Below are 16,154 nucleotides of genomic sequence, written 5' to 3' on the forward strand. Positions count from 1 at the left end.
ACGCTCAAGGCTCTGATTTAGGATTATGCTAGCACTGTGTTTTCCAACTTTTGCATCCTGAATTTTGTAACACGAAGGTTATTCTCATGTAGTCATTACAGATAAAATATAATAACTTTAAACTTAAAAAGAATAATGAAAAATTCTGTGCTACAGAATGACATGATTTCTGTGCTGGGCCATTCATTCAGCTGCGCATGTATTGATCCATAGCATATAAGTCTACTGCCTGATTTAATGAGGCTAATTTGTAGCTGAGTAGTCAGTATAGACCAGACACTTGAAACAAACTTTGTTGGCACCCAAGGCCACAGCTGATGGATGCAAAATTTCTTTCCTTAACCTGTAAGAATGAAGCATGTGACAGCAATACTGTTGTTTGGCTTCCATGAGGTGATTCGCCTCCTGTCTAATGCAGTCATGCTGGGGTAGATGCGTGAAGTTTATCACAGTGAGCTCACTGAAGTAGTCTTGTCAAGTTAACTTCAGACAAGAGTAATTACAGGAGAAGTCAGGTTAGAAAGGACCTAATCCATCCTCCTGATGAACTCAGGGTTAGCTGTGACTCAGACCAGGTCACCTAGGGCTGAGGCTTAGTAAATTATTACTTATTGGTTGACCCATGGCAAGTAATTTATCACCTACTACGAGCTCCCAGTGAACACAAGGCAAAATGGCTTAAACTAAAGATACCATAGAAAGGCTTCAGCTAATGTATTTTACCTTGTATTTGCTGAGTGCTAAAATTTGGCATATTTTTAGTGTTAACTTTATTGTGTGCTTGAGGCATCATCAAATACACCAAGGTCATGCATCCCTCTATCCACATTCCTCAAAATCACCTGCTGCCACTATTGAGACTTTGCAAAAAAGTAGCTTGACAAGTACCTGCCCTCTTCTGCAGCCAGTAGCTTCTGGGAATCTTTCCAATAAAGCGCATGTTTTCGGAACACTTTTACAAGCATTCTCATTTTTTCTTCCTGGTGAAAATGCATAGAGCACCGGTAAGAGCAACGAACGAACATTTCCTTGTTTTCTGCATTGCAGAAGAACAACAAAGCTGTCAAAGAGCGGACACTGAAGGATAGGTAAATATTATTATTCCCATCTTACAGGTTGTGAAACAGAAGTACTTACACATTGTAACATCAGAGCAGCCTGCACAACTTTACTTCTAAATTATATGTGAAGGCAAGTCTTCGTACCAGTTTTAAAATGTGATTCTAAAAGTATAATAATTAATGAGGCTGCATAGAAAAAACAGATTGAAATGCCACCAACATCATCCCATTTCAACACCAGATTATGTTTTGATATAAATTGCTTTTAATATTTTATTTTACAATGCTTTCCCATATGCGAAGTCTTGTAAGAATTTAAGGCCATTCCAACAGCTGGGCCTCCCACTGCACAGCTCAGGGACAGGGAAGCAGGCTTATTAAAGTCATATTCTTTTGCTCATACCATTTCTGAATGACAGATATCACCCAGCTGACAACACAATATTGAGGATGTGCCTGCTCTGACATTCCCATCTTCCCTCAGGTTGATCTGTACTATGCATTACCATGCAAAAGGTTGGCAGCCATGCCAGAAGAGCAGTATTGCCCTCAAGGGATTGTTAGAAGTGCTAGGGGACAACATGGTTTAGAATGAAGAACTCTTGTTCACTGTCACAGGGGTGCCAGACACTATTTTATTCGTTCCCTTCTTCTGCAGATTCAGGGATTACAAAAACAGTTCTGAAAAAAAATGTGTTGCTACTCTTTATTACGCTATAGTAATCTGAGAAGTTGAAATTGGGAAAGAGAAGGAATACAAAATGTTTTACCTTGTTGCCATAAGGTAAACTGGCTCCAGTCTCCTTTTTCTCTTAGATTCTCATCTTCAGGCAGGAAGAGGTTTCTTTTTTTGTCCATCACAGCAAGCCCCTCATCCCGAATGAGCTTCCAGTTCTTTTCTAAGGACTGTTGTAAGAGCCATGTTACTGCACTGAGAACTTACTGCGTTTGGTTTCAGCAACAATTTTATTTTTCTCTTCCATTATTAACCTTTTTTTTGTAATTTAAAAGCACTTAAAAAAGTGTTCATCATCATTATCAAGGCTTTTTTATATTCAATTCCCCTCTGACATATTAAGGGAGGAAAAACAACTTTCATAGCATTCCTCAGCTACAATTACATTGGGATTATAAAATTTCAATAATCTCTTTGCAGACTAGGTCTCACTTTGACTTGCTTTTTGATTAGCCTAAGGGCTCTTTAACAGATCATTTTGTATCACAAGCTAAGAAGTGTATTGATCTCCTTAAACACTGCACATATTACCTGGAAGCACTCCTGCAGCTAGAAAACCACTCGCATTACCTGGAAATCCAGGCACTGACAGAACATGACGGTTCAAAGAGGACAAACATAAACACACCACTGAAGTTGAAAGTTATAACTTCAAAAAGATTTGCAGAGATTCACTCACACATGCTGATGCTATCGAAGAAGATCAAATACGACTCGAAATGCTGGGTCATGCTTTATGGACACAACCATTAAAAATGTGTAACGTGCCTTGTACTTCATACAACCCAAAACCACAAAATAGAATAAAAATTTCTGTTCTCTGCTGCCTTAGGACATTCTATTTGCAAAAATAAGGTAGATTAGAAAACCTTTTATTCGACGAATAATAATTCATTTTAATGCTATATCAATATAAATGAAAAACCCATTGTGTAACAATGGATCTGGATAAAAGTAATTTCCATTTCCCAGCCACTTACTTTGCTCACTAAACCTTATTTTGGGTGAATAGTTTTCATTTTTCCTTTGTGCTCTTGAACAAAGTGTTTCTGTAAGACATTTTCAATCAATTTCACACTGAAAATAGGCTAAGGTGTGTTCCCACACTACCTTTTTACATGATGTGTAAAGCTGTGTAAAACTCAAAATTCTGTATAACAGAGATCAGACTAGGTGATATAATTGCCCATTTTTAGCCTTAAAACTCCCGATGGTTATTAGCCATCCTCATTTAAATTAAACAGTTGCATTTTCCACTTGAGTTTTTTCAGTTCAAACACAAACTGATCCCACAGAACAGGTTGTACATTGATATATTACAAAAGGCTCAGCAAAGCAAGGCATGGCTAGAACATGCTGTCTATGCTACAGTGACTTCCTCCCACTAGAACATTTTGTGGTAGGCTAAGACCTATGAAAATTAGGATTGCGCTTCTGTTATTACAGTAATCTCTTCTTCTAGACAATTGTTTGTTTGTTTTTAGAAGATCTTTGAAAAACTAACTTTTCCAAAACACAGGGTACAAAACAGACTGAAAATTTCCACCTAATCAGAGATGAATATGGGCACAGTGCTGGCATTGATTCAGTGCTACCTTATCTACAAAAGGAAACACCATCTTGAGTACCTGATTTTGCACTGGTTGGAGAAGAGAAAGAAAAGAATCACATTTACGCTGGCCTCACTTTAAAGTGATACAGATCAACAAAACTGAGACATGTTACAAGACATTACAAGTGCTTCTCTGTTTCCTCAAACACCTCCTACTTCCTTGTCTGGAAAGACGTAAGGGGAACATTCGCCCATGAAGACAAGACGAAGCATGGTGGTCCAAGGAGTTGCAGGCAACGGCTGCTTTGTCACCTCTAATCCCTCACAAGTGCCACAGGCTGAAAGTTGTCCTGCAAAGGTGTTTGTCTTTGCCTTTTAAGGCTCCTTCCCCAACATGTTGGATACAAAAGTGATTTGAATACATATCACTGATTTTCAACTAACTCCTCAATGGGCTTAGATATAATTTGCCCTGAAATCAACAGCGTCTCTGTACTCCTGAAAACCTGGACCCCATCTACAAAACACACTGATAGTGCTTTACTATGAATAACAGGTAACTCGTAGGTAGAAATGAAGTGGGGAATTCAAACACAGCTCAGGCTCGACCTCCCTGATTTTACAGACTCTTGGGCATACCTTGAATGGTAAGAATGCAAACCATCATTAAAATACAATTACTAAGTCCAGGATTTGGACCCACAGTTCTTGATCCAAGAGCTGGTATCTAAAGAAGTGTTAAATATGCTTATGCTCCATGATATGTAGGGATTCAAGCCTCAGGTTATAGCAAATAATTCATATTGTACTGGTGCAATATCCTGAATTCCAAGTAAAGAATCAGGTAGCGACCAGCATTAGGAGCATATGTCATTTTTCCCAGCAGCCTATTCCCATAAACCTCCATATGGCTTTTTAAATACAGTTCCTACCAGCAGTGGAAGTTTACAGTTGTTTTACATCTGGCCATAGTGTAGATTTTACTGGCAAAGACATTACTATATTTAAATAGGGATTTCTTAATATCAGTTTATTTTTATGTGTGACTATTATACTGAAAGAATCCCTACCCTGTACTGTTAAACCCTTTGAATGCATGGTCATAAATGAAACAGGCAGAGATTAAGAGGTTACTACTCATGTGAGGCATAACTACTGACCACACATCCATTTTAATCCACTGGACTATAAAATAAAGCCATGGTGAAGACTTTAATCTATTTCAATTTATTACTGAAACAGAGTAGGAGGGTATTCACAATCAGTTACTGGTTCTCCACCGGGGAATGTTGACGACCTCCGGGTAAGAGGCTGGATTTTAAACCTTTCGAGATAGATTCCTTGCACCCATTTGATCACTCACACTGCTTAAACATTAGCACTTGTATGCACCACCTCTGCTCTTTTCAACACAAGGCTCCACTTGAAGCATCCAGCTACACTTTAAATGCACATTTCAATTTAATTTCTCCATTAAATATGAATGTTTAGCTATCATAAGATAAGCCACTATGCCCTAGCTGTCACTCTACAGAAAACGTTATGGACATGTGCTGTGGCTAGTACTTTCACTCTTTTTCTGTGCTTTTTTTTTTCTGCACTTGGAACTTTTAATTAATAAAATCTAAGCCATCAGAGAAAACTGACAATACAAGATCTAGTTTAATCAATCAGCTATTCACTGTGCAACATTATTGGCAGAGCATCCTCTGGGTCCTATCGAAAAGTCGAAGGACACAACATGAGGAAAGGACAAAGTTCCCTTGGTCATTACCTATGTGTTCATTTCAGACCGATGAAAAGTCCCTGAGATCGCATTGCACCTCTTTTATTATTTTTAAATGAGTACCAGAATAGAGGAATAATGCTATACTGAGGTTCTGCAAAAGGTACCAGAGAATGATGCAATGACTCAGTAAGACTGGCCAAGGAAAGTTAATTGTCCCAAGGGTTTCAAACATAAGAGTAAGCTTTCCTTTTAGCTGAGCTCAAACAAGAAAGTTAGTTTCTTGAATCTCCAGATCCAAAGGCCTGAAATACTATTCATCAGAAACATTAGTAGAATATTTCTACATAAATCATTCGACACACCTTTCCTAATCTAAAGGTTTATATTTTCTACTCCCTGAGAATTCAGACTGTAAAACATCACCGCAGATAGCTCTAAAACATCAATAAAATAATATATATTATTTCCTTTTTGTTTGGCAAAAGTATGACAAGAAGTTCCCAGTTTCTCTATCTGGTTTATGGCAGGAAGTATCTATTTCCACACATACCTCAAGAATGAGTTCAATACGTGCACATTTCAGATCTTCCCAAATGCTAGTTCATAAAGCTAATTGGTTTTTTGTGTGACTATCACACTTTTTTTTTTCTTAGACTTATTTATGCTTCCATCAAAACCAAAATAAATAGCCATCTTCCTTTTAAAATTTCCTTCTTTAAAAAAAAGAATAAATAAAATCATACTTTCATAGTAGGTTTTTTAACATGTTATGTAACTAAGTATAAAGAAACAACTACTCTGAAGGAACTTGTCTCTTGCAAATTAACATGTATGTTTTTAAATTATTTGTGCAGAATAATCTTGCTAATTCACATACAAATAATTAAAACATAAAGGGGAAAAAAAGGGTTCTTTCCCGCTTTTTTATTTTTTACTCTTATTAAAATTGCTAAAATGAAAATAAAATAATACAATTATGCAAATTTGGAAACACAAACTATTAAATTATTATGAATAGTAATCAGACTACTTGTCTTACATTAAATAGAGAAAAGAAATTTAAAGAACCTAAATTCAGTGTTGTTGCCTTTTGTTAAATCCATCACTGGGAATCTACAGATGTTTCTCTTACGCAATTAAAAGCTTCCAAAGAAGTCACCGAATATTACACAAGGGATGAAAGACACAGCCTTTCCTGACTGGTTAAAAATTCACAATGGGTGTCCCAGACATTACCAAGTTTGCTGTTGTTTTGCGCTTGAGACATTACAGTTGTCTACCATAATAACTTTATATTTTTTAATCATTTAGGCCATCCTGTCCCCATTCTCAATTTTGAAAATGCCTGAGCCCATTTTATAGTATCTTAGTCAAACCTTATGCTCAGTCCAAGATTGGTGTCTGGTACTTACCCTACAAATTAGCGTTTTCTTTGCTTAATACCTTGTAGTTGATATTAAAAGAAAAAGAAAAAAATCAAAGCGTACAGAAACAAACTGCCTTACCTTCACCAGTTCTGTATAACCAGTTTCCCTTGCTGTCCACCAAGGCTGAGCTTTCAGTCCCTTGACATTGTAGAGGGAGCGCTGCCAAACTGATGCAAAGTGACCTCTTTGGTAACCAAGTTCATACCACTTGTATGCCTAAAAGATTGCAGTTGTTAACAACCAAATTCATATCAGTCAAGCTCCCACAGAAAAGTACCACCACACTTTTTTGGTAAGGTAACAGACTGTTTCTTTGGATGCTGGGGTTATTCTTTTAATGTAATGTAGTAAAAAACACTTCAAGGAAACAAACAAAAACCACAAACAAACAAATCCCCAACCAACAGTCCCAAAGTGCATCAGTCGGCCAAGGCTGTCCAATCCAACATTAGCAAAATAAGATAATCTTCTCACAACCATTCACACCAAATATGGGTTGGTAACCTACACGCTGTCCTTGGGACATCCATCTGCTTCCCATCTTGGTCATCCTTGTTTTCTCTGTTTTGATTCTCTATCTATGAATTAAAGATGACTGCCTTCTGCTGCCAGTGGAGATGCTGTGATGATGAAAACACTGCTGACTTTGTGGATCTAAATCGTTACTTAATTATCTAATATTTATATGTACTTCAGTTTCTTCAAATATTTGTTGCCACGCTGGAACTGACCACGTGGTAGAAACCTAATGAGGTTAATACTAGACCTTTGCCTGCCTTATTGTCCCTTTCCACAACTTGCTTTACTCTGGTATAGCAGCAACACAAGGTCCTGCAAAGAAAGAAAATGGGATGCTTGGAAAGAAAAGATCCAGCATGAGTAGCACTGTGATAAACTGTGTACAGAGAAGGTTAGATATAGCTGCCTCCTTCCTGTCAAGCATTGCTGCTACAGATGCAATATTTTAGACGACAACAAGATATGACAGGACAGCTAAGCAGGGAAATATGAGGATAAGAAGTCCTGAGCAGAGGGACTGAAGCAGGCAGCAATCCCTGCCTGGAACAGAAACCATCCAAAATCCTTTTTACTTGGAGTCATGCACAGAGTCCCTCTCTAGATACAATACTTGAAATTCGCTCCCTCCCAAGTCTGCAACCTATCTAACTCACCTCCACCTAAGCATCACTCATCCAAATTAGGAACACATTCTCACACTCCTTCACCCAACCTGAAGTTTATTCATATCTCACTCTACAGAAACCAGCCTATAATTTCACCCTTGTGCTTTCAGGTAACAATACTCCCTCCACACTTTACCACTAGCCGCCTTCCCTGGCTGTACCCACCTCCTTGCCAAGTTCTCCTCAAAAACAGCAAAACCTCCACTTTTCTTTCCATCAGGAGTATGGAAAACCTGGGCAAGATGAACACTGTCCCCAGCAGCATTCTGGCATGGTAGTTTCCCTGCATGACTAACTATTTAAATTGTTACTTGTTTTTCAAAGAGTGACATTTCTCCTATTTTAACTCATGCATATGACAGTTGTCCATTAATCTGCCACACATTTGACATGGAGGCTAAACCAAAAGACTTATTGAGACAAAACCCACAGTACTAACTCTTAAGGTAAAGAGGAATCATTTTACGGAGGGGGTCTAATGGAAAAGCAAAAGGTACAATCAGATAAACACATCTCTAGAACAATTCATGTCAGCTTATTATTTACGTTTTTCTTGAAGCCAGTAAACTAGAAGGAAACCCAAAACATTTTAGACACAAATCAGCCATGAGAACAGTGTGTGATTTACTAAGACTTACAAAAAGCTATTGGAAATTCTTCATGGATTATTTCTAAAAATTTCAAGGTGTCATCTCAGAGATCTTTTGCTTCAGATATAAGGTAAGAAATTACTTTGGGTGGGTTTGTTTTCAAATTTTTACATAAGCCGCAATATTGTAATCATAGATTATATTTTGAAATTTTCTTTTAGCTTTTAAAAACATGTGGTACTCTGATATTTATAACCCTCTTGAAGTACGGAGGAAAGGCAGTGTGGATGAACAGAATAACAGCAGACCATATATAAGCTTTCATCCTTTTTTTCCATAGAGAAGCTTTGTAAAATTCTGGAGAGGAGAGGAGAGGAGAGGAGAGGAGAGGAGAGGAGAGGAGAGGAGAGGAGAGGAGAGGAGAGGAGAGGAGAGGAGAGGAGAGGAGAGGAGAGGAGAGGAGAGGAGAGGAGAGGAGAGGAGAGGAGAGGAGAGGAGAGGAGAGGAAAAAGAAAAAGTATTATCTTGGGGTAATACACAGTATATCTTTAAATTTCGATGTCATCTTGGTTGTCTCTGAAATGGAAGCGTTATGATTTATAACATCTGTTCCCCGAGATGTAAGTTGTAATAGCAGTGGGATATCAATAGATTGTTCCTGCTGACTGCCCACATTCATTTGCAATGTCTGGAGTTGGCTCAAATGATAAGGGGGATGAATTACTTGTTCCAGCCACTGACTGATGAGTATGAATGTTGCTGTTCTTTAAGATCCATCAGCTATAATCACGATGTATAATACTGTTAATCCTTATCTATTAGAAGAATTGTGCTATGAGGCTGCCTTTGACAGAGTGGAGTAGGTTTAGGGTGCCTCGTGCATACTCTCCAGTCTCCAGTTTCCATGAAAAACCTTTCTTTTCACATGCAGATCTTGGCAGTGGAAAGAGGAAATAATGACCGCTGTACCATTTAGGAGAGCTACAACAGTGTATCTTCTTTTCCAGGAAAGAAATTGTTTGAGATGTACTCAGTTTATATATTCTGTGTGAACAGTACTTTGTTCTATAATACCTTCCACAGTTTTAATTTATATTTTTAAAAGTCAATTTGGCATTTTATCAAATTATAGTTGGAAAGAGCATACTTAACACTGTTCCCCTAACACTTACTGAGACCACACTCATAATTCCTAATTTAGCTCTAATAGATGAATATCTACCTTCCACAAACCTTCAGTGATAGCAATTTCACATGTTCCTTAAATATTGATCTGTTTCCTTGATTAAATCTTAAAGTTCAGCAAATCTAGCAAGGTCAGTAGGAAAAATTTAGATTAACAGTGGACTTTCAAGTGATAAATTTAAAAGTCTCCTCTGTCTCAAGAAGTTAATTTGTCATTGATTAAAACTTTTTCTACAACAGATTTGACCATTAACTCCATGAACATCAACACACAATTATCCTGGGGATTCGGATCATGTATGTTAAGTACATCTGTGTGGTATCTTTAGTCAAATGTTGCAATGGGACACTCTCTAGGCTCAACCATTCAACCCAGAATATCCCATGAAAGCATACAGGGTTTTCCTTTTTGGTTTTCTGTTGAGAGAAGGACAGACAGATAGAGAGCAAGCGTGCAAGCAGACTGTGTGTGTATGCATGCATACAGGTGTTTAAGTGCAAAATGAGGCCAACTAATTCTCATTTGTAAATGAACTTTTAAATTAAAAAAAACTTAACTGGAAGAATATTTTATTGTATTTTCAGAAAAGCAACCTTACTTTAAAAATTCAGACATTATTACAATTCAGTGTTCTAGATCTACTGTATGTATAACATGTATAAGTTCCATGATTTATAAAAAAAAGCAAGTTAACGTGAGGGACTAGGCTGGAGAGAGATCCCATACATAGGCTCCATTATAGTTCACCTGTTTATAGCTCATATTGGAGAACTGCCTGCTGACTGCATCAAGATATTCAAGAGGTAAGCATTCTTTACAGAATTTTAGGTATCTATATTTCATACATATTACTAGATAACTAATTAAAAAGCTTTTCATGGCTATTTACACTATGCTTTTTTATGCTTACTCTTCTCACATTTCCCACCTAGTAACCCGAGTGGGTTTCTGTTTGTTTGTTTTTAAATTCATGCCCATAGTAAAGTTCATTACTAATAACAGCCTTCAGTAAAAGCCCTTTGCTCCCTCCTACCATGACAGTAGTGCTAATTCACACATTTAAATTTGGTTTTTAAATTAAATTTGGTTTTAAATTAACAGATTAGAAACTCTTATGGCTTCCACTGGCATAAGTTTGTCTTTCTTTGGCATGCAACAGATTTCTTGCACAAATTTCTGCTTTTCTGATCTGTTTGCTAATTTAATTACTGAGCGAACACCCTGACTCTAAAAAAACAACTTCATTAAATTTTTGAAAAACTTTTGGTCCTTTGGTTCAAACTGCCCCATGCAAGCTTACATTAGTTCTAAAACAAGGGATGATAAGAGACACTATTGTAACGCCAAGAGCAGATTTTTTCTCTTGCTCGTCTTGACCTCTACAAACATATGCTGGGTTGTTGCCGCAATGGGACTACTCATGCTTTCAATATTAAGCCCATCGTTACAGTTTTTTCTGGGATTCTGCAGTCCCTCAGTGGTTTAGACTTTAAAGCAAGAACATGTTAAACACGTACATCTTTGTCTCCCATTCTCTGCAAGGCATCACCTAGATGAAAATAAAAGCGTCCATCATCTGTGCCAGGGTCACCAGACTCCAGTCCTTCCTTAAAAAAAAAAGTATAAGAGAAACTTCAATAGGACTTCACTTGATTGCCGTATATAGGCTGTCAATACTATGCAAGAGAAAGGCTATGAAATTGGCTATAAAATATAACCACCATGGTAACCTCGAACTTAGGCTGAATGAATACAATACTTCAGTAAAAAGCCATTGTGAAATGTTATCGGGTTTTCCAAATCCCATGGACCCTCTCCTCAGTCCCTCTAAGACAAAGGTGTATTCAGAGATGGACATTTGCCCCTGACCCTATAAACACATACGCAAGCATTTTAGAAAGCTGGATTAAGGTTTTATTTTGTAGTATTTCTTCTCAAACACTCAGAAGTACACACAAGCCTCCTCTGGATCTTTCAAGAACCTTAAGTTTGCAGCATACTGCCGACCTCAAAACAATTTGAGGCTCACAGCTGTTAGATAACCACTCATAAAACAAATACTTGATGTTTTAGAATTGATGAGTCTCAACATACTGGCTTGTTCCAGTTCATAGGCAGTGATATAGCAATATAACTCCAACAACTAGCTTAAACTGTGATTTGTAATTAGAATGCCTCTAGCTTGACATGTTTCATACATTCTAATGTATTTTTTACTGGTAAAACATTTACTGGGGGTGATAAAAAAAAATTACCTTTAGATAGGGTATGCTTTCTGCTATCTTGTTTTCTGCCTTCAGGATGAAGCCATAATGTACTTTGGCAAAGCCATCATTTGGAGCCAGGCTTAGAACCTGTTTGAGAGCAAACAAATTAAACACTCGTGTATGGATCTATGCAAATTAACAAACCAGTGTACATATTACTATTTAGTGATGCAATGGCATTTTCTTCCACTGCTGACTCAGAGTTAAATTCTTGGCTGGGCCATACTTTCTTTTTCTCATTCACTTTTGTGCTTCTTCAGAAAAATTTGTTACAGGCCAAACTTTAAAATCTCAGAAGTAAAATTATTCCAGCTGGAATCTCTATATTACTTTATTTTTCTATTTGTCTGTCCTTCTCCACCCTCTCTTGAAGTACAGCGTGCTACATTAAAGAATTAATACTCTTCATTAACACTTAAGTTACCTATCCCAGGTTTGACTAATCCGATCGAAAGCAGCTGCTCTTGAAAAAGTCTATATCACAGTCACGGGAAGTGTAGCACAGAAATATACTACAAACAGTTTAAAATTAGATAGGTTTCTACCAGAGCCAAACTAGCCTTGGCAAGAGAAAATATACTATGCTGTGAAGCATAGTGACTACAATTTGGAAAGATGCTGTAAAATAACACCTGCATCACATGATGGGACTGTGCAAATCCTAGAACACAAAGGGCATTCTCAGCACAAAGGTCAACTTGAGCACTCTTTGGAAGATCTTACACTTTCCTGGCCAAGAGAAAGAAGGTAATGCAAGGTCTAGTGCAGCAGTGATTCAATGTACTTTCACACTATAAGGTGAGGGATAAATTATTCTTGTATAGTTGTGTGCTGCACCCTTTGTCAAAGACCAAGACCTAGCATGCTACATAAAGCTAAAAGGTTTTGTACCCTGAACAAGATTCATGTAATGTCTGAGTTACAACCTGGCTTAATTTTGCAGGAAAGGAAAACGCAGAGGCAAATATCCAGAGATGGATATTTCATGGGGACTGTGCAAGACAAAGATTTGTGAGTATGAGGACAGCTGTAGGCAAGGATCAGTGTATGGGGGAGTGTTTCAGGGAAAGGAGATGTGAAAGCTGGCTGGTCTGAGTTCTGAAATGTGTACCCCAACATCACTGAGATAGTTTAAGTGTGTTTGGTCTGTCTCAGCCAAGGGGAAAATTAAAAAATATCTTGATTTACTTTCCAGTTCCACATTTCTGTGATGTATATATTCAATATCGTTTGTACCTCTTTACAATATCAATTACATGGTCAAATTAATCTGTTGTTACACTTCCTTCTCTCCTTAAAATAAAGGTGAACAGGACAGATCCTCAGTCTCTGAGGATCATCACAAGAGCCTGTCAGTCAGTGGAATTACAGAGGCTGATACCTGCTGAGTGTCTACAAAACAATGGACAGATGAGTAATTTCTTTTGCCTAAATCCATTTCTGAAGCTACTAAACTTATGCCAACGATGAAATGTCTGCATACATTATAGTCATTTCCCTCTGCCTTTTCCAATCACTGTCTAAACTAATTTTTCAATCAAAATAATTACAAGCAAAACTGTAAGTTCTTCGGGCCAATTTCTCTGCTTTCTCAAAACTTATTACATACAAACTACATCCAAGCAAAACCAAAATCAGTGCAATGTGTCTATAAAACGTTATGAGTTAAAAATAGCAGCATTTCACTTCTTTTTGCAGAAAACAGCTGCTATGAAGGAATAATCAATTTGAGAATCTATCTGAAGTACATAATAAGATACATGATTAGCAAAAAGTGAACTCAGCAAGTCATAGTAAGGATGAGCTTGATTCCTAGTATAAGAATACACTACCACCTTATGCATCTTATACCTTTTGACTACAGCATTCTGTGTATAATTTTGATCCAAGAATCTGTACCTGCAGGGTGAACTGAAATGACTGACAGAAATATTTATTAGTCATATAATTTGATTACAGTCCCTTTAACTATAGGATAAAGCTATCTGATTAATTAAGACAGGATAGAATTTTCTGTATTACGGTTCATTTAAACTATGCCGAGTTGCATTAAGGAATGATCTACATTCAGAGCCCCTAAAGAGAAGTGAAGAGATACAATCAGCAGAAATTACACTGGAAGTATTTAATGTAAATTGTATTACTCTGTTGCTGTTGCTGCATGCAATATTAATTATGTTTAGAAATAAGTTTTACTAAACTGCTCATAGCCCATTAAATATTAATAATGAACATAGAAATTAACCTCTGGGGCTATCAGTGGTTAATTAGCCAAGGTAGAATACTGTGTTAATGTGGATATTCTGCTTTTGGTACCTGAGATAGCTCAATCAGAGCTGGCTTATGCGCATCTCTATGATGCTGCACAGAGCCATGCAGACACGTCTCAGCATGGCAGGCAGAAACAGTGCTACTGGCACAATAACTGGTCTTATAAAGTTCACTTCCACTGTATTTTATCATAATCTGCAGATATTTGAAAACAAAACCAGCTCTAAATTCTACTGGGACTGCTTCTAACATTATGTTTAATTTTAAAATAGCTCTGAATTCTACTAGTACTACTTTTAACATCATGTTTCTGTGTCCTTAAGTGTAATGTTAAAGAGATAACGCTTTAATATTAGAGGCAAAACTGAAATCCTTTCCAGTTGGACACCATTTTCGATCTGTTGTTCAGCATAAATTCTGGAAAAGGCATACTAGAAAAGTGTATTTTGTGTCAGACTATACCACACTACACCTGTACACTTTGTAAGTACAAAACTCTCTTGATCTGAAGTTCATACGCACATTGCTTCTGTAGCTAAAAGAAGGAGCACATATTTAAGACTTCTGAAATAAAGATGTGACTGCAATACTTCAAACAACTGCTAAGACATAACAAGTTTGGAAAGGAAAATAAGAATCAAATGTAAATAAGTAAATTTGCTATCTAATGTAAAGCAGAAAGTTTTCAGTCACCAGAACTCCTTGGGCACCAATTCAGTTCCTTGGAGATGATGCAAGCTCGAGTTAGTCTGGTCTGAAATGGTATATACTGTAATGCCAATGTAGGGGACAGTGCCTGTGAAGGGTGCAGCTGGTTGCGTGTGCTCAGCCCACACTTAACACAGACTGGAAACTGTGAATTAAGACAGAAATGTTACAGCAGGAATCAAAGGAGGACATTTGTACCTTTTGCCCAAGAATCTAGCAGATTCCTAGGAAATGGGAAATTCAGAGTCTAGATTCTCCTGCACAGAAGAGTGTTCAACTACTTGGGAACTTGCCTGAGGTGCAGAAACAAGTACCACATACACAAGAACTTTGAAAACCATGAAGAAAAGAATAGGACCAGAGGGATTCGGCAAAAAGCTGAGCCTTTAGTTGAACAAGGGCTATGTTCTCTTGAAAATGCGTCCAGAGGTCTGCTCTCTCTTCCTAGATGTCCATGCTTGATTCATTAAAGAACACTTCAATAAAATGTATGAACATCCTTACAGTGGGAACCAGAACCCAGGAATCATAAATATTGGAGGCATCTACTGTGCAGTACTGAGTTCATGCTCTTGTCTGTGTTCTCTTATGTTTTACCATCAAATGACTGATTTACCCTACAATAGTGAGATGATGGATTCAGTCACACTACAGAAGTTTCGCATTTTTTTCAAAAATCATGGGAAGAGAAAGATGTCTCCTGGAGGCCCCCAGAACCACTCTTCACAGTTTGCCCCTCTCTTTATTGACCATACACAGAACATGAGTGAGCACCTATGGTAGAAGCTCCAAACCATATGCCAGTCACTTTCTCAATATGCATTGCAACAGCTGAGGAAAGCTCTCAGGAGCAGACCACATGGCCCCTAAGCAATCTGCCCAAAATCATGGAAGAAGCCTTCAGTATAACCAGGAATAAAAGCAGGTACACATGAGCTTCTTCCTGTTTCTTTGGCTGTGTTTCCTTTCTTAAAATTCTTCATGTAAATTTATCCTGAATTACAACAAAGAAAAAAAAATACTGTGTTGGAATTCAGCCTGAGGAATAGCCAGAATATGGACAAAACCCAAATGATTTCTAAAAATAATAAATCCAGCTCCTTTAAAAAGGTGTTTATTTGTTGCTCTTTTACAAGGACAGAACATCACTATGATCTATCCTATTTCAGCGGTTAGTGAACTGCAAAACAGAGTAATTACACTGGATAAAGTCCATGGAAGCATAGAAAACAATGTATTTAAGGTGGACCAGTTCTTAGTTTGCATATCCATTCTTAATCAGAGCAGTATACATTTCTTCTGAAGTATATCAAACTACATATCAAAGTAATCACATAGCAAACTCATTACCTTCTCATATTTATACAAAATCCCACGATTACGGGATCTCTCTTTGAGAAACCACCTGGGATGAGAATCCACTCAGACTCCCAGATATGGGGG

General features: G+C 37.5%; 1 protein-coding gene across 6 annotated transcripts in view; it reads right to left on the reverse strand.

Annotated features, from left to right (window-relative positions):
* The window catches only part of ASPH (aspartate beta-hydroxylase), a 112,274-nt gene that overhangs the window by 13,754 nt on the left and 82,366 nt on the right, over positions 1 to 16,154 (reverse strand). For 5 of the 6 annotated variants that reach the window (XM_065627676.1, XM_065627675.1, XM_065627680.1 and 2 more), the window contains 5 exons: positions 11,721 to 11,819; positions 10,983 to 11,072; positions 6,584 to 6,721; positions 1,832 to 1,967; positions 889 to 980 (listed from right to left, as the gene is read on the reverse strand). In XM_065627676.1, coding sequence (XP_065483748.1) covers positions 889 to 980; positions 1,832 to 1,967; positions 6,584 to 6,721; positions 10,983 to 11,072; positions 11,721 to 11,819 — 555 coding nt within the window. The remainder of the gene's footprint in view (positions 1 to 888; positions 981 to 1,831; positions 1,968 to 6,583; positions 6,722 to 10,982; positions 11,073 to 11,720; positions 11,820 to 16,154) is intronic. The other variant, XM_065627679.1, reaches the window with a different exon arrangement.

This window comes from Caloenas nicobarica, chromosome 2, assembly GCF_036013445.1.
Source record: "Caloenas nicobarica isolate bCalNic1 chromosome 2, bCalNic1.hap1, whole genome shotgun sequence".
Lineage (NCBI taxonomy): Eukaryota > Metazoa > Chordata > Aves > Columbiformes > Columbidae > Caloenas > Caloenas nicobarica.